The 18,841-nt window shown below is 42.3% G+C and overlaps 1 protein-coding gene across 1 annotated transcript; it reads right to left on the bottom strand.

Moving 5' to 3' along the window:
* Positions 1–484: 484 nt before the first annotated feature.
* Positions 485–4,491, bottom strand: LOC131083639 (alcohol dehydrogenase 1-like). Its single transcript, XM_058024498.1, has 9 exons — positions 4,470–4,491; positions 3,478–3,576; positions 3,133–3,274; positions 2,727–2,814; positions 2,394–2,613; positions 1,993–2,253; positions 1,583–1,712; positions 1,127–1,265; positions 485–719 (listed from the first exon to the last, which is right to left on the bottom strand). Exons 1-9 carry the CDS (start codon positions 4,485–4,487, stop codon positions 695–697), a joined length of 1,122 nt encoding a protein of 373 aa, XP_057880481.1. The 5' UTR covers positions 4,488–4,491; the 3' UTR covers positions 485–694.
* Positions 4,492–18,841: the final 14,350 nt, after the last annotated feature.

Here is an 18,841-nt window from a genome sequence, read left to right as displayed (position 1 = left end):
TTCATTGGTATAGAAACATTTTCATGAGTGGTGCTTTGCAACCAACGCTTGTGAAGCAGATTGAGGGGTTGTCTTACTGCTCCTTTCCTCACGTTTTGGCACACAGTGCCACTGTTCATCCCTGGCCAGCCTGGTATTCTCCCATTCCCCTTCCCAGACTAGTTTAAAGCTCTGTCAAGGAGCCCTGCTAGCTCCTGTGCTAGAACTCCTTTTCCCATCTGAGAATGGCTCATCCTGACAGGTGTGTGTAGACGAGGTGGTGAATGGATCACCCCACAGTCAAAAACCGTTTTTTTTTTTTTTGCTTGCACCAGCCTTGGAGCCATGCATGGACCCCATGGATCTGCCTATTCCTACCAGTATAATTCCTTGTTATTGACGGGTCAAGGAAATCACTACCAGTGTTCCTGATCCATCAACCAATTGTCCCAAGGCGCTGGAGTCTCTGTTGATTGAGTGCACTGTGTCAAATGAGTTCATTTAAAAACCTTTATTAGTAAAATAATTTTCCTGGGAGAGACATCCTTTTCTGTCCTGTCTGGGCACAGCAGGACCAGCAGTGACAGCAGCACAGGTGAGTTCCTCATTCTCTTCTCCTGGTGCCCCACAGGGGGAGGTGCTGGGTGAGAAGGGCCCGGGCCAGGAGAGCACCTGCTGCGCTGGTCCCTCCGCTCGGCTTCCTAGGCCGCGTCCCTCAGAAGAGCAGGACAGTGCGGATACTGAAACGTGGAAGGGAAGGGGGGCTTGGCTGCAGCTCAGGAGCAGGCAGTGGGGCAGGCAGGTGTGCTGGGGACCAGCCACCTTCTCTGTCATCCAGCCTCTTCCTGACTGAGCTGCATGAGGCGTGCAGCAGTGGGGCAGCCTTCAAATCCCTGCTGAGGGGAGCCCCTCACGGGATAAGGCCACAGGATCTGTGCTGAGCTGAACCATGAGCAGGAGGGTTCCCTGTGCTGAACATGGGCTCTTCCCTCTGGCTATGGCACAACTTGCCAGCACTCAGCTGGAAGGCACTGCTTCCTCAAAAGGCTCAGGTGCTCTTTGGGAAGCCAGTGTTGCATGTTCTGCCTGTTGGAATTTTAGGGGGGGTGCTGAGGTTTGCTGAACCTCCTGCTGGTCAGGGTCTCACCTTTTTCCTGCACGTAGCAACTCAAATCCCTCGTTCACTTTAGCAAATGGCAGCGTGTGCGTGATCAGCAAGTCTGAATTGAATTTCTTCTCCAAATAGCTGGAAACTAATTTGTGGATACATTCTCTTGTCTTCCAGCCTAGAAACAGGAGAGAGCAGCTGCCTGAACAATGGGAGAAAGGCTGTTTTGGTACGGTAGTGTTACTGTGAGGGTCAGGACTGAGTGACCAGTGCTGGTGGCACACCCTTGTGAGATGTTTTCTGCTCTTTGGGATGAGTGGGTTACTGTGAGACACAGGTGGAGGATTATTTGCACCTCTAATGCTAATGTTCAATACAGGCAATGCAGTGCTCCTCTTTATTGTCTTTTCCTTGAAAACCCTCTTTTACTATGATTTGTCAACTGCCAAGAGAGGAAAAGCTGAAATATTTAGAGTGTATTCTTAAGTTCACTACCTCCAAACATCGTCCCCTTCCATGTACGCCCAGTTAGCAGAAGTGTGGGATCGATGGAAATCTCTGAATCCAGTACCCCAACCATCACACAGACACCAGTGCTCATATTGCAGGAAGCCAAGGCAGCAATCTGATGGGATAGGCAGGAGAATGAGAGAAAGCCATGATGAGTTGGTCATGAGAGTCCTCTTTTTGTGCAATCTCTTGCTCCTCCCTGGTAATCTGAAAACACATATCCCCCCTCGTGGAGCAGACCTGGGGAGCTTGTGGGCTCTTTTAAGATTTCCTCTCAGAAAGATATGCCCAGCAGTGCAGGCAGCCTGTGAGGATCTTCCCATGGGGGTGATTTCTGCCCTGAGAGGAGCCTGTGATGATCTGGGTGGGAGGACAGGTGCTGAAGTGCCACCTACCATGGTGTCCTTGTGCCCAATGGCCTCAAAGGAGTAGTCCACGCCCTGCCCGGTCATCTCAGTGAGCACCTCCTGGATGGGCTTCTGGAAGTCTCGAGGGTTGATGCAGTCAGTGGCTCCCAGCTCCTTGGCCTTGGCAAACTTGTCCTTGTTGATGTCCACGGCAATGATGCGGGAAGCTCCAGCTGCCTTGCAGCCCATGACAACAGAGAGGCCAACTCCTCCAAGGCCAAAAACAGCACAGGTGGAGCCTGGTTTTACCTGCACAGGTGGGAGCCTATGAGTCTCCAGCGGGAAGAGGAGGAGGAACAGGGGGAGGGGGAGGAGGAGGAGAAGAAGGTTTCTTTTGTACAGGATTGATGAGGTTGTGAGGGCAGCCCTTGTGTTCTTAACATTCCAACCTTAGCTGTGTTGATGGCAGCCCCATAGCCCGTGGAAAACCCACAGCCAAACAAGCAGACTTTGTCCAGAGGTGCTGCAGCATCTATCTTGGCAACGGCGTACTCTGGCACCACAGTGAATTCTGCAAAGGTGCTGACCCACACAAAATGATGGACCTGCTTCCCTTTGCAAGAGAAGCGGCTGGTCTTGTCCGGCAGCAGGTTTTGTGGTTCAGAAAAACTGTGGAGGAGATGCAAGTATTTGTATTTGCTTGAGTGAAGTGCTGATGGAGGTGTCAGATTTGTCATAAAGTCAATTCCCTGTAGGTGTAGGGGAAGGCAAAGTAAACTTACTGAGACTTCTGGCAGAAGTTGGATTCAGGATTCCGGCAGAAGCTGCATTCCCCACACTGAGGGAGGCAAAGGGGAATCACTTTGTCTCCTGGAACAAAGTGGATCTCTGTTAGGTGCCTTTAGCTCCACAGTCCCTGAGGGCATTGCCTGTTGAATCACCTCTCCTGAACTTTATGATGGCAGTAACCTACAGTGAACTCTCTGCTTTCCCTGTCAGGATGAGAATGCTTCAGACCTCATTTGTCTACATGGGGAACAGATTGGAAAACTGGGCATGAGAGTTCAGTGCATTGCTTCTGCACTTAGTTTTTTAACCAGTGTCTCAGGAGAAGGGAGTAGTTTCTGAGCTCTTGGCAGAGCTTTGAGGCCTGAATCCTGGGCATGCATTTGAGAGTGTGTTGGTTACCTGGTTTCACAGAGGTCACTTCTTCTCCAATGCTTTCCACAATCCCAGCTCCTTCATGGCCAGGAATAACTGGGAATTCCACATTAGGCAAGGAACCTTTCAAAACGTGATCATCTGAGTGACAGATGCCTGTGGCCACCATCTGTTCAGAGAGGAAAGAGTAAATGGTGATTTCTAGAAATAGTCCAGCCACTATTTATTTGAGTTTATGGAAGGATGTTCCACAGAACTTCTCTGGGCAGTTAAGGTGATGGGTGGACACTGATCACTGGATTATATCCAAGCTACAGCCACAAGAAGAGCAGCTCCCTCAAGGGAGAAAAAATTATTGAGATGTATTTTTACCTTGATCCGGACTTCCCCTGTCTTTGGGGGTGCAACTTCCACCTCCTCAACAGAGAGTTTGCCCGGGGCCCAGGCAACAGCAGCCCTGCACCTGATAACCTGGAAACAAGCGAGAGGAATACATTGCTGGGAAAGGTTCACCTTTGACAAGAGCCCAGGACAGTTGTCCTACAATCACCAAAGCCAAGGCTGCACAACACGTGTCTGTGCACACTGCAGCACACACTTCTAGAGCTACACAACTGTCCTGTGCTGTTTTCTGAGGGTTGCTGGTTGGGTGGGATTTGGTGGGAGAGCAGAAACATTGGAGTGCTCAGCTGTATGCAAAGCCAAACAATGTTCAGTAAACACTGGCATTGTGTGAAGTGTGAAATCAAAATGAAGTGACTGGTTCATCTGGTGTACGGGCAGATATGACAGCAACATGAGTGCTTCTGCAGGTTAAGGCAAGCAAGACAGAGCTTTTCCTTTCAGTGAGCTAAAGGTATCTAAAAAGAGGTTACAAAACAGTCCCAGCACGACTGGCAACTGCATAATTTCTCTCCTTGCCAAAAGGATGATTTATGTGTGACATGGCACAAACCCTTCCCCAATCAACTCAAAGCAGTTTGGCATCAGCAAGATGGGGCTTGCAGCCTGAAAAGGATATTGCCATGGACAAGGCTGAGTGCAGGAGGTGAGCGGCTGAAGAGGGCACCACTGGAGAGCTGCCTTTGCTGCCAGAGCAGGAGCACAGGGTGGGATTGAGCAGGAAGGTGTTTTTCAGGGCAGCACAATTGCAAATTTTGTCTCCTGAGCAGCCGAGCAGGACAGAGTGGGAATGCGCTACCGAATGCAGAGTCTGGTGACATTCTCAGGGGTTTGGAAAAGGAGGGGGAGTAAGATCGGAGGAAAGAGGGCCCGCGGAGTGCTGTGCAGGGTGAGCCTTCTGCAGCGGATTTGGCCAAGAGCAGGGCACCTGGAAAGGAGGGTGGGAAATGCCTTGTCCTTACTTTTCCCGCAGTGGCCATGTGGTCTTAGCGGAGCCGTGTCTGTCGCTGTGGCGGGCTGGAGGGAAGCTGCTGCCCGGGCGTGCTGCAGGATCCGCCAGGCGTGGAGCGGGAGCAGTCCCGGCGCGGCACCGTCTCTGGAGAGCGCTGGTTAATGTGTGTCGGGGGCTGGATGCTGGGCGGCGCAGGGAGTGCTGAGGGGAGGAGCTGGACAGCGGCAGGGAGACGGATGGGGGCAGAAGTCCTCCAGGGACTTGAGTTGTATCAGTGACTCTGCCCTTGGGTCATTGCCTGCCCTCCCTGCCTGAAAGGCTCAGAGAGCTCAGAAAGGTTGGTTTATTTCTTCCAGTTGCTTCTGGCAGGTGTGGAGGGAGGAGATCTGCATCTCTGCTGGGGCTTCCTCGGAGTCTCCTTTTTGCCAGTTTGGAGCATTTGACCTGGTGTCCATTCACACCACAAGATTTGCGAAAGGATTAAAAATTTTTAAAAACTAAAATAAAACAAATCCAAAGCCAGTGAAAATGTGGTGGATAAAGACACATGTCCCTCTGGGTTGAAGCTTTACTGTCTGTGATATTGGAGTTATTTTCAGAGCTATTTTCACCAGAGCAGTAAGAGAAACGTCTGTCAAGAAAGGAATTTTTTCCCCAAGGACCCATTTGCTTGACTGCAGTGTAGCCAGGTTTGTAGGTGGGTTCACTCCACCCAGGCTTTTCAGGTTCTTCCAGAGCTGTTTTCTGCTGAGGCATTTGAAAAGGTGATGTGTAGGAGAGACAGGATGAGCAAGAGCTTGTTGGAGGACCGGGTAAGATGAGCACTGTGTGTGTTTGGGAACTGTTTCTGTGTTTTGGAAGAGGCCCCACGTTTACGTGTTCAGTGGAGTGTCTGCAGAGGCAGACACTTGTGTTGGTGCTTGCTATTGAATGTCCCAGCCCTTTCTCATGGGCTGAGGGGGAGGTTCATAGCAGCTGCAACACTCAGAGTTGGCTGGCCAAGCCCCCAGCTCTCAAGTACCCTGAACATATCTCCAGCTCCAGGGATGCCACCCAGCTGCTCTATCCTGCCCCAACAGCTGTCTGAGCTCTTGCACCGAGCATGGCAGCCCTGTGGTGGGACAGTGGTCCCAACCACATGGATGTGCTGCTTGCCATTCAGTTCTCCAGCCCTGCTGGTCAACTTGACCTCTAGGCGAAGGCATGCTGCTGTCTTGGAGGTGAGCAGCTGGCTCTAGCACAGACATGCACTTGTGAATCACTTTTATCTGTATTTTAGGTAAACAGGGATGTTTAACAGTTTTTCCCAAGAATTGTCTACTTTTCATACATTTGTTTGCACACCTCTGGTAGCCTCAATCAGAGTATGAACCATGATGATGTATAATTTCCCAGGAATAAGGAGTTTTAGAATGAAGTTTTAAAGATTTTCAGTATTCAGCCCGGTCCACCTGTTGCATTTAAAAATAAATAAATATATCGTGACTTCTAGTATGCTTTGTGTATCTTGTTAGAGAAAAAAAAAATTCTTGTCCAGAGAAATTTTTTTCACTTGTCCAAACATTTGATAACACCTGAACAAAACATGGGCTTCTTGTCTCCCAGGTATATGTGTAGCACAGGTGTTCTTATTACTGGGATCTGTGGTCTCCATCTGATAACCTGGAAGCATTGGAGGGAATTTTGTTGTGGGAATGATCATTTGGCTTTGATACACTGTCAGGGAGAGTGATCTTAAAAGCATGTGAAAATAGAGCTGCACACTGGAGCATGTGCCATTTCCTGGGGCAGTGTCTGGGTGGATGGAGTGTGGTGGGAGAGCAGAAATATGGGAGTGCTCAGCTGTAAGCAAAGCCAAGTGATGTTCAGTTAAACTCTTCTGTAGTTCAAGGTCTGAGGAAACACCCTTTGTGCTTTGTCTGGTAGTTAGATTGCTTCTTGGGAAATTACTGGATTTTTCATTTATTTGGTGTATTTTTCCTGGTATCATGTGCTAGTGGACAGTTGGTGCTTTGATGGGGCATGCGATCTCTACTCATTGCCAGGAAAGCTCCTAAAGGGAGGCTTACACAGGGCTGTGCAAGAGCTGTCCAGAACTGTCCTGGACCCCCCCAGGAGTACCTCAGAGCCAGAGAGTCATCAGGAAGGGCTGGCAGAAACCTTCTGTCCAAGCTATACAATCACAAAACAAATTCATCTTCAGCTGAGTGTTGATGAGGGTCTGCAGGGCAAAATACTCTAGGAAAGCATGAACTTTTTGTTGTTTCTCAGTCAGAATACACTTCATTCCTCCATCAAAGGAAATGCAATTGCAGGAAAAAAAAAATTTAGAGACTACAAGAAAATGGACTGGCATTACATCAGTTGCAGTGCAAAGGACCAAACCAGGCCAAAACTAACCTCACAGATGTTGCAAAAGCAGGGGAAAAATCAAGGAGGAAGACACAACTTGGAGGGGAAGGTATGAAGGGCATGGCATGGAGACTTAAAATAAAATCTTTCCCAAAGTCAAAGCCATCAAAAGCAGGCCATATGCCATCAAGTGCAGGCACATGCACCAAAGCTTGCCAAAATTGATCCCCATTGAAATCACAATATTTGGTTTCCCTTCCTGAATGGAAATGAATTTTTATTTCCCTTCCCAAAAGGAAATGATTTCATTTCCCTTCCCAAAAGAAAATTATTTCCTTTCCCTTCCCAAATGAAAATTATTTCCTTTCCCTTCCCGAATGGATATTATTTGGTGATTATTAGTTGGTGAGCCCGACGTGATTCTGACATGATCCTGTGGTGGTTTGGGAAAAAGGACTTAAATATTAAGCAATGTGATCCCAAGGTGATTCAGGAAGATTACTGCAGACCTAAGAGAAATTAGAAGGTGGAGTCAGGCAGACCAAGAGTCTGAGAGCCTAAAAATCCAGATGAGCTATAGCCAGGCAGACCAGAGAGCCTAGAAGTCAGGACAAGGTATGAGATACCACCCCCAAGAAGAAGAGTGCTGGATATGAGGAGTGGACACTATGCACTTTGCTTATTTGGTGCATCAGAGCAAGCCCCGAGCCCCCTGACAAGGTGTGGCTGCAGTCCAGAGGGGACCCAGGATGGTGCCAGGTTCCCCTGGAATGGCAGTGTGTCTGCAGCAGGACACAATGGGAAATAACATATGGTTTGCTAAGTTGCTACTACATGAGCACTGGAACAAAAGCAACATGGAGCTCTGAGAGGCAGTGTCTGAGCTGCACAGACAATATGTAAGAGAAGCCCTCTAAAACTGTATAGTGGCCATCTCCACAGTAACCCGATGTGATTGGGGATTGGGCTGTTGGGAGAAGTGCAGCCAGAGATGGAGCCCAGCGTAGCACTGAGAGCAGAAGGGAATGCTGCCTGGTCTGGACCTGACAGATTTCCACACCTGGAGTACAGGTGAGGCGCTGGGGACACAGTGGGAAAGAACATATCAAGTGAAGAATTGGTTGTTTCATCTACATGGAAAAGAGAGCAGGGCAACAGAGCCTTACAGTCACCAACTAATACAACAAAAAACTGTAAAAGGAAGAAGAGAATTATTAAAACAGCACTGTGAGCTGGGGACAGAGTAGCTCTGTCATTCAGCATGGTGTATTTGTTTGCTGATAAAACATGTGCATTTTGTTTGTGAATTGCAGCTATTAATCTTTGATTAGGCATAAGTGTAAAAGTTTTTATTCCATTAGCATAAGTACACTCAACAGATACTGGATCAATGTTGTTCAAGTTCTGTAGCTATTGATAAAATTATGTAACTGTTGATTTGTTACTATCCTAATGTATAGCCTTTAGCTTATTCTTGTGAGTTGCCATATGAAGTTGAACAGCTATTGATATTGTCAATATTCTAGAAGTGTAAGTATAAGAGTTTCTGATAGTATGTAATGTAAGTTTGAGTAATGAATCAAGGTCAGTGCACAGACCCATTCCAGAGTTCAATAGAAATTACACAAAAAATGATTGTACTGGGTTTACTGTCTTTTGCAAAGGGCATTGCAAAAGATAGTAAACACACCATTAGTTTATGAAAAGCCTTAGGTTAATATTATAGACTGTGAAAAGCAAAACTAAATCAGAACTTAGAAATGTGTGTTCTTGCTGTGACATGCTGCCTGAACATTTGTCTACTGTTAGTCCTAAGTGAGATATGCAAATATGTTATAATATCAATTTACTCGAACATATCTTTCTAGAGATGCTGCAACTTTGTAATTAAAAGAGAAGGGGGAATTGTGGAGGGATAGAATGTAAGAAAATAAAGATAGTGCAGAAGGTAGTCTCACACCTGAGGAGCTGCAGCTGTACTAATCACCAAAGATTAGAAACAATCCTGCCCTTAACAGGCCACAGCTGTGTCCAATAATGATGACTGCTATAGAAGAGTGGGCTAGCTGGGTGAGGAGAGAATTGGAGTTTTTGGTTATGCTGTGAGGAGAAATGGAGTTTGTTGGATGTACTGTGAAGAAGAAGGAGTCAATGCAGTGCGGAGCTGCCCATGAGAAATGACCCAGAGGTTATGGGAACTTTCACAATTAGATGACAACAACCTTAGACTTTGGGGAAGATTCTTTTTCTTCTTTTTTTGAAGTATCCAAACTATGTCACTCCTATCTTCCCCACCAAGTTTTGCAATCCTGTCTTCCTGCTTGATTTTTTCTGTTGCTTTTGCAAGATCTGTGAGCTTAGTTTTGGCCTCATTTTGTCCTTTCCAATGTAGCTCATTTCCTCACAGACCATTTTTTAAAGGGACTAAACCTCCTGAATTTCAGAGTTTTTTGGGTTTTTTCAAATTCATTTCCTTTGATGGTATCTCCATTCCAGCGTGTTTGTAAGTCCTCCTTTTCTGTTTTGTCCTTCAACGGGGATCAATTTTGCCAAGCTCTGCTGCATGTGCCTGCGCTTGACGGCATCTGGCCTGCCTTTTGATGGCTTTAAGTTTGGGAATTATTTTTTTTTTTAAGTATCCGTACCATGTCTTTCATATCTTCCCCTTCTAGTTGTGTCTTTGTCCTTGACTTTTTCCCCTGCTTTTGCAACATCTGTGAGCTTAATTTTGACCTGGTTTAGTCATAGGTTACTTGAAAGTAATCAAAATTCATGGCACATCATGAAGTCCAGGGATATGTACTAAAGCTTGCCCCGTTGATCCCCATTGAAATTGCAAGATTTAATTTTCCTTCCGAAATGAACATTTTATTTTCATTATTTCCTTATCTTTATTTTCCACTTTCAAATATACTATTTTTTACTTTTGACGGGAACTTGCTTTGTCATGCTAAATTTATTTCACTTCATGTTGTGAAAACTTTCCTGTTGTCTACAAGGGTATATTCTATTTATTAGAAGTGCCCTTCTAATTCCCACTTTAGAAATTTTATTTCCTACATAACCACTACTGAACTGAATGCGTGGATTATTTGTACAAAGATTTTGGATTTAAATTTGTTACAGTTAACATATATATAACTCATCGTAGAACTCTTTTCCTAAGTGCATCTCAAACTTGACCTTGTTCACTGCTCAAGGCTAAAAGAGAGAAATGCTGATATTTTTTCAGTTGCATTATCAGTGGTTCTGAAAAGCAACTATTTATGGAATTTAAATATCTGCATCATCATTAATTGGAACACTCATTGAGTCAATATAAGCACTTTGCATTATTTGAAGCATCTGCATTTCATCCTTTTTAAAAAGGGAATTATTTTCTTATAAAGACTACACTGTATTTCAAAGCCATGATATATTTAAAAAATCACACTAATGCGATTTACATTGAGAACAAAGCCCCAAACCCTAAATGAGTCACGCAGAATATTTTTAAAGCCTCTTAGAATAAGTTTTTAAACTAATGTTTCACTTAAAGGGCTGATAAAACATAACTATAACATGAACCATCCTGTTGTTACCAGAGTTTGTTTCCATTGTTAAGGCAATGACCTAGTTCCTCCAACTAGCAACAGTAACAACTCCACACATTATTCTAGACAAAGTAATATGAATCGCTTGCTCAGTTAGGTGAAAAAAATGGTCTGATTTTATCAAATAGAGATTGCAAATCCAGTGGTACCTAGGTACAACGGTGACCCATTGGGTAGAAGTAATTCCATAAAAATTGTTTTATTTGGGGAAGACAAGGATGGAGGTGAGGGGGGATCAAGATCAATCAACAAGAAACAAGACCAGCAAAATATAGAGAAGTCAGGGAATGAAAGAGACCTGACACATGTAGCCAAACTACTGGTCATTAGGTTTTTCTGGCTCATCTTGTTCATGCTGATCAATGCTCTGTATCTGCAATGGCTGGCTGTCCCTGCAGTACGTGTGTGCCCACTGGGAACCAGCCTGGCTAGAGACTGCCTGCAAACACAGAGGAGCTGCCACCTTGCATCCAGCAAGGTTCACTGGATTCAGCTACCATCAAAACAAGCCATATTATTTTAATTCTGAACTGGCTAACATTAACTTCTTTGATTCTGTGGGATCAATTCACACTTCTTCTACCTCTTAATATGAGGAAAAATCAAATTAGATGATCATATGATCCATTGGTTCTTGTATATCTTCCATGTTATTTTTCTGCCTCATCAGAGAAATATTTAGCAATTATTTGGTTATTTAAACACACTCGGATAGCTATAAGATAATTTAAAAGGGGAAATAAAAAAGTGGATTTTCAAGACATTTAAAACAAATGGATGTAAGCCCTATCCTATGCTGTATCTATTAGGCTTGAACAATCAGGACAGAACAAGGTTTGAATTGATTGTAATCTGTAACACAGAGCTATCAATTCCATCTGCCAATAATAAATGATGGCAAATCATTCTGCTCAAATAACACACCACTATACTCGAATATGTCAATACATTTTGAAGCAAGCAGTTTCCTTTTGGAACCTCTACAAGAAATTTCACAGTTAATTCCATTTTGTATGTCAGTACAGCCCCATACTTTCTGAAACAAATATATGCCTATCAACTTCAAAATAATGTTCATGGAAATATATGAGAATATAATGAATTTTGAGAGTTTTTAGATTGAATTTGGTTTGAGTGTGCTGTGCTATAGGCCAGCTTCTATTGATTACTCTTTTTAATTTACTCAGACAGCACTTTTTATCACAACAGGATGAGAATGCCCAACAGCCAAGAGAGCATAAAAAGAAACATTCCAAGCATTCTGCATCAAACTTAGCAAGTCTACTTTTATTATTTATTGGGTTTGTCTGGTTGGTTGGTTTAGTTTTTTAAACTTTTTTCATTTTTTTGCTAGGTCAATTTAAATTGGTAGCTCTACCAGTACTGATGGAACAGACAAGTTTTTACAAAGTGCTCACAGAAGGATATTTTAACTACATTAATATTTACCCTCAAAAAAACAAAAAAAACCCAAAAAAATACCCAAAAAACCCCACCAAAAACCAACCAAAAAACCTTTACAGATGAGAAAGTGAAATAGTCACACATTTTTCAGTAAAATCATATCCTAATTTGGTACAATGCAAGTCCTGAATTAAGGTACCTCAAAAAAGCATATACATAAATAAAAATAAAAGATACCTTTAAAGTCTAGTAGACCAGCCATCTCACGCAGGCAAAATTCTACTTAAAAAAAACTTAGAAAGTTTGGAGATGAAGGCTAAAGATGAGGCAAGATGGATTTAACATAAAAAAAAACCTCATTAAAACCCACAGTCTATAGATAATTTTTCAAGTGATGAGACACACATTATTATCTTACAATGCGCGCAGCATCAATCACATCTAGAAGTGATTGAATCAATAAAGTTTGGCAAAGTTTTTCAAGAAATACAAATATATAATTGTACATGATATAAAAACAGAGAGTTCACTATACAATATAGCAAGGATGTTTAAGGAAGAAGCAAATGGGAGACACATAATCCAAATTTTGTTGAAGGGAAATATGCACATAAGTTTTTCCAACTAATTAAACATTGTTAAAACTCATCAATCAAGCAGAGGCAGTGTATCATTTTAGAAGTTTAAAATTCTAGGTCTTATTTAGAAATGTATTCAGATCTGGATTCACATTCTTTACTCACAGAAAGACTTTTACTGAATTAGAAGGAAGATTAATTTTTGACCTAGCCTGCAATCATGGCACTTGAATAACTTCTCAATGAACTGTATGTCTGGTTCACCTGTACTCAGTTGTAGAACCTAAGTCCTTGCAAGTTCTTCAAGACAGAAGATATATCTAATTCACTGGCTTTATTTTGGAAGGAAAAAACATATTTGCCTAAGAGAAATTTAAAAATGTCACAGAAACGTCACATTCATAAAAGACAGAGAATAGATGACATTGGATGTTCAATACGACAAGTTTTTTCTGTAATAGCCACTGCTCATTTAGGAGTGCTATATAATTTGAAATTAATGCATCAGACTTGGGTATAATACAGTCCTTTTGTAACCTGTCTCCCTTGACACAGATCTAAGCAGGTATATATTTAAAGGCTTCTTATTTTTTAATGAAGTTGAACAGACCAAATATGATGTGCTAGGGTGCTACTTCAGGATTTGCAATAATAAAATGTCAAAGAACAAGCTGCAAGCTGTATTTTTTTCTTGAGATACTCAAAGAATTAATTTTATGCTGGCATATACTGTAATTAGAAATAGCTCTGTGCATCATGATTAAACTAATAGCTATGGAAACCAAAGCAGACTAGAAGAAGTGTAAAAGGAGAATAGTGAAGAAGCCAATCATAAAATTCCTTTAATCAGTTTATTTTTAATCTTTCTTGAAATGCAAATTGGAATACTTAGGGTGAATACTACTTTCTTACTCTTTTTTAACCTTTGTATGTTTGAAAAGAACAGTATTCTTTCCAAACTACTTCCTATGTATTAGATTTTTTTCACTCCAGAACTTCTCTACCCACACAATCTTAGGTGTTGAAAGCACACCATTTTTAAAGAACCTTTCTGTAGTAAATAATTCTATCAATTTATCCTTTTTTGAAATGAGAACTCCATGTTTTCAACAGCTAAAAATCTCCATGGTGCCCTACCCCCTTAGCTATTCCGACAGCCATCCGCTGAACATGTTCCAGTTTAGCAGCCTCCTGATGGGTGTGGGGGAAGGATGGATGCATTTCTGAGCCATTCTCATCTGATGCAATCTCGAGTACTGAATGAGGGGGGAAAATCACTTCCCTTGCTATGCAGGCTGCACATACTGTGGCCACCAAGCAGGCAGACAGCCTTTGTGCCACAGCGCTGACTCATGTTTAAATTCTCACTCAGCCTCGGGTCATTTCTGAAAGAGCTGATTCGTGGCAAGTCACTCACCAGCCAATGCTGTTGGCATGGGGTTATGCCAGCCCAGGTATAATTCAGCAGCCTGTTCTTAACAAATTCCACCAGGTACCTTATAGTCAGAATAGCTGAGGTCCCTTTGAATGCTATCCCTGTGTATAGTCCAGTGTACAGGCTGACTCGCTCTGCCACCCATTTTGCTGTCATTCACAAACAAAAGGGCACTTTTCCTGCCATCATCCAGGTCAATGATGAAATTGTTAAGTAATATTTGCACCAGTATCAGCCTCTAAAGTGCAGCCACTCCTTAGACATCATGCTGTACGCCTCTGTCCTTTGAGACTTTAAATGGAGCTGCCTTCTCACCTGTGTTCTGGCCACTAGTCCCTAATGGTTTAAGAAACCATGTCAAAATACTTGGCTTAGTCAAGGTAAACAAGATTGTTTTCCTCTTGTACCCTTGTCTAGAGACAGGTGCCTCATTGCAGAATGCAATCAGGTTAGTCAGACATGGTTTGTCCTCTGTAAAGCTAGGATGGCTTTACAAATCACATTATTTACCTTGCTGTGCCTAATAATGGCTTCCAGAAAGATTTCTTTCATAATCTTCCCAGGAACTGAGATGAGACTGTGCTGTGTACAGCTCTTTGAATGTCTTTCCCTTTTGAAAGTGGGCATATTAATTAGCTTTCTCCAGTTACTGAAGGCCTCTCATAATCACCACAATCTTTAAAGAAGGACAAGAAATAGCAATATTGGATGCACATCCTCCAGTCTCAGTCTGCTAATATGAACACTTACCTCAGTCTTCCTCTCACATAGTCAGCATTCCTCCCCCCCAGACTTTCCCAGGAGGCACAGAGGTCTGGGAGGCTAGTGACCTGAGGCCCAAAGATATCACTTTAAGGTTTTCAAAATGGAAAAACAGCAGGTGTACTAGCTATATTACATATGAGCAAACTGTACCTGCCTTCAGACAGGGACAGTTTATGACACTCAATATTTGGTCATTGTTGTGTCAATATTTGGTACATTATTGGGCCATTAATCTAAGAGAACTGTTCAAAAAGTATACTTTTCCCAGAAGATAACTGTGGAAGGGGATCTGGTCCAAGCCATTCTCTGGGCTATGGCAAAGGATGAATAAACATTTAAGATATCATGCTTAATATCTGTACTTTCAGACAGACTTATTAAACAGTTTCCTAGTATGTAAGACCTGACATTGACCTGGTCAGAAAGTACTTAATTGTTGATCAGTATCATGCTTTGAAATGGAAAAATACTATAGATCAAAGTAAAACCTTTTCTCCCCATTGCCCAAATAATAAAAAAGCAGATAAATCTTACACTTCTAACTCTCTTTTCAAGAAAACACTTGGTCTAATAAGTTCAGTTTCATCATTCTCATTTAAGTGTTTTCCTGGCCTACTCCTTTTGCTGCCTCTCAACACCAGTGCAAATATTCATAAAACAAAATATGGAGAGCAACACTTTGAAGGACTTAGACCATTTTCCCCCTGCTACTTCCCCTGCCTGGAGTTTTTGCTTCAAAATGTGCTTCCAACTATTTTATTTCCTCTACTGCCTAGGCTCCAACATTTTCTGAAGGATGAAAATCTAGAAGAATCAGCAACAGAATCTCATCAACACTCATCAGACTAGTATCACTTGGGTGATAAAAACTGTCATTATAATCATCTTTAAATTCAACATCTGAGTCCTGCATGGTGCCTATATTCACCAATTTTTGCTGCATTTGAAGTCACAGCTTCCTCAGTAGAGACCTTCATCAGAGAGGTAATAATTTCTTCGGAACCTTGGGAAAAAACAGTTACCAACATAAACTGGATTTAGTTTTGCAACTGTATTTTTACAGCTGGAAGAGAAGAAAATGCAAAAGTCCATGCCTACAAAAATATCCTGACTAGCCACATCCCATGACCTATACAAGTTTTACACTGAAAGATGAGGAAAATCTCAAATTACTATCTTTACTATGTTATTGAAATAATTACAGTTTTAAAAATCAGCTGGAAAAATTTTCCTCTCAGAATAATGGGATTCTGTCAAAAAATCTGAGTGATTCTGGGGGAGAAGAGCAAATGAAAAAGGCTTCAGTAAAATGAATTAGATTCAGGATAAAGAAATAATGTCTACCTAGGATACCTGTGATATTTTACTGGTTTTGTTAATAAAAGCCAGGAGTTCTCAATGCATAAGTCATCAGCAAAGTATTTGCAGTATTATCAATATTTTTCCTATTCCAGTATCAGTCCCTTCATTCATTTATGCTACTATCATCCTTTTTTTCCCATGCTAATAATTTCAATGCTTGCACTAGCTTTCTCATACAGTATCAAAGCACATCTGACAATACTCTAATCAGTTTCACTGCTAGCAACAGGATTCTCACAGAACACAAAATTACTTAGGATGAGTAATACAAAGATGAGATTACAAAGAGGGTTTGGGGATTTTTTCACAGTGGAGAGCATTCTTCTTTTCAAAGATCACCAAAACATTGCACATTTCACAAGCAACAATAAGCCTTCTTCAACATGCTCCCTTTACCCTCCTTTCTGCCCGTATATTTTATTTTCTTTGGCAGAAAACTGATTACTGCAGCTTTGTTGGGCCACTGCCTACCCAGCTGTGAAGCAAGCCCTGGGCTGATTCCTGAAGCAATCACCTTCCAGGACTGTGTGTTTTGCCAGTTGTATTGGGGTAATGCAGTGAGGTTTTGTAACAGGGGATGGGGACTACAGGGAGACTTCCCTGAGAAGCTGATAGAAGTTTCGGCTTTGTCCACTGGAAGCACTGTTTTTCATTCGAACTGTATTCCTCTGTGAACCACAACAGCTCTTATCAATCATAAAAAAAAAAAAAAAAAAAAGGCTGTGTTTATGATGGGGCAGTGACTTGAATCAAGATCGACCGTTCTGACTTCAAGAAATTCCTGTCTGAGATTAGGAGCGGAGTTGTGTTCTGTGCCCGACTGCATCAAACCTTAAATTATCCTCCAGCTCTCAATCTGCAGGAGGCTGCGGGAAAAACAGTCTCCCTCCACTCCTCAAGGAAAAAGGATTTCCACCTCTTTAAGACCAAATGACGTAATCCCTGCTTTTCCCTCTTTTTTTGGAGGGGTGGGGCCCTGTTTTGTTCCGTTTTTGCATGGAACAGAGATAATTATCACGCGGTTTGAGAGCAGCACCCGGTGCCAGCCGAGCCCCGCTGTGATGGCGTTCGCAGGGGTCTTAGGATGAGGGAAGAGACGAGAATGTTGACTCCATGTTTCAGAAGGCTTGATTTATTATTTTAGGATATATTTTATATTGAAACTATACTAAAAGAATAGAAGAAAGGTGTTACATGGCTTTGCAAGGGTTCCTCAGGGTGAGAGAGATAGACGAGAATCTTGCTTCATGATCAGAAAGCTGGAATTTATTAATTTATGATATATAATACATCACTACTATACTAAAAGGAATAGAGAGAAAAGTTCAGAAGCTGCTAAGCTAAGAATAGAATAGGAATAGAATAACAATAGTTCTGTGTCCAAGCAGAAAACAAGGACAACTCCCCTGTGAGTGGTCAGCAAATCCAAACACTCACAGAAGACCAATCACAGCTGCACCTGTTGCATTCCACAGCAGCAGAGAACCATAGTTTACATTCTCCTCCTGGGGCCTCAGCTTCCCAGAGGAGGGAAAATCCTAAAGAAAGGATTTTTATGAAAAAATGTCGGTGACAGAAAGTATTTCATCAGAAGGCTAGCTAAGAATAGAAAAGGAATGATAACAAAGGCTTGTGACTGACCGAGTCCGTCCGGACAGCTGGACTGTGATTGGCCATTAATTAGAAACAACCACATGAGACCAATCACAGCTGCACCTGTTGCATTCCACAGCAGCAGATAGTCATTGTTTACATTTTGTTCCTGAGGCCTTTCAGCTTCTCAGGAGAAAAATTCCTAAGGAAAGGATTTTTCATAAAACACGTCTGTGACACCGCACACCCCCGGCGCTGCGGGGGGACAGAGCGGCGCCCCCTGCCGGCCGCGCACCGGCACCGCGGGGAAACGCTCCCGCGGGTTTGCACCCTGCTCTTGCTTGGGTTTCTCTATTTTTATTTTCCCTTTTCTTTCCTCTCTTTTCCTTTTTGGTATGTCTTTTTAATAGCTGGCAATCAATGTCTGCATGCTTTTTTTCTGCATAAAAAAGAGATTGGATTGTTTTTGACATAGTTGTCAATTATTTTTTCCAGCATGGGAAGACTCCTGTAATAAATTAAAATATTCATTACAGCAGATGCTCCAGCAAGCTTCTTTAGATGAACAAATGAGATCAACCTGAAAAAAACACTGTTTGGCTGAATATGAGCATCACTAGTAAAACCACCAAACTCTTTTCTTCCCCTGTGGTATGAAGTAGCCAGGAAAATTTATTTCAATACTGAGTGTTGTGAACTAGTCACATGCATGGGATTTAAGCCATCCATCCACAGCAATGTTGCTGGTCTACTGGAGAAGACAAATCATGAGCTGAGCTGCTGCAGACCCCCAAGACTGTTGACATCATCTCATGCTATACAGATCAAATTCAGTACCTGACATATTTGAAAATATGAAATTATTTTAATAAGTTTGTTTTCATTTCAAACAAATCAGCAAACATTGTTAAAATTCACTTAATCTCAAAATCACAGAATCAAATACTCTGTGAAAATACTTACACCTTACAGTTTGACATTAATCCAACAGATAAAATAGTATCTGGAATGATTCTACTGTTTTCTGCAGCTCACTGATAGAAAACATCCCAACCTACTCAAACAGTAAACAGAAAACAGTTATGATTTAACCCTTATCTCAAAATATCTTTTTGAAGTTACTTAGCAAAAATAAACAACTCTGTACTTAAAATAAATGATGTACAATTACAACAGCTCTTATACAACCTGTAGTATAATCTGTAAAAAAAAAAAAAAAATTTCTCATTTGTTGTCATTATATTGCAAAGGTTCCATATTACAGAGTTTTGTACCTCCTTGATGTTTCTCATAGGCATCT

Source organism: Melospiza georgiana, chromosome 5, assembly GCF_028018845.1.
Source record: "Melospiza georgiana isolate bMelGeo1 chromosome 5, bMelGeo1.pri, whole genome shotgun sequence".
NCBI classification, from domain to species: domain Eukaryota; kingdom Metazoa; phylum Chordata; class Aves; order Passeriformes; family Passerellidae; genus Melospiza; species Melospiza georgiana.
Note: the sequence above shows the minus strand (reverse complement) of the source record. Positions and strands in the feature narration are given on the sequence as shown.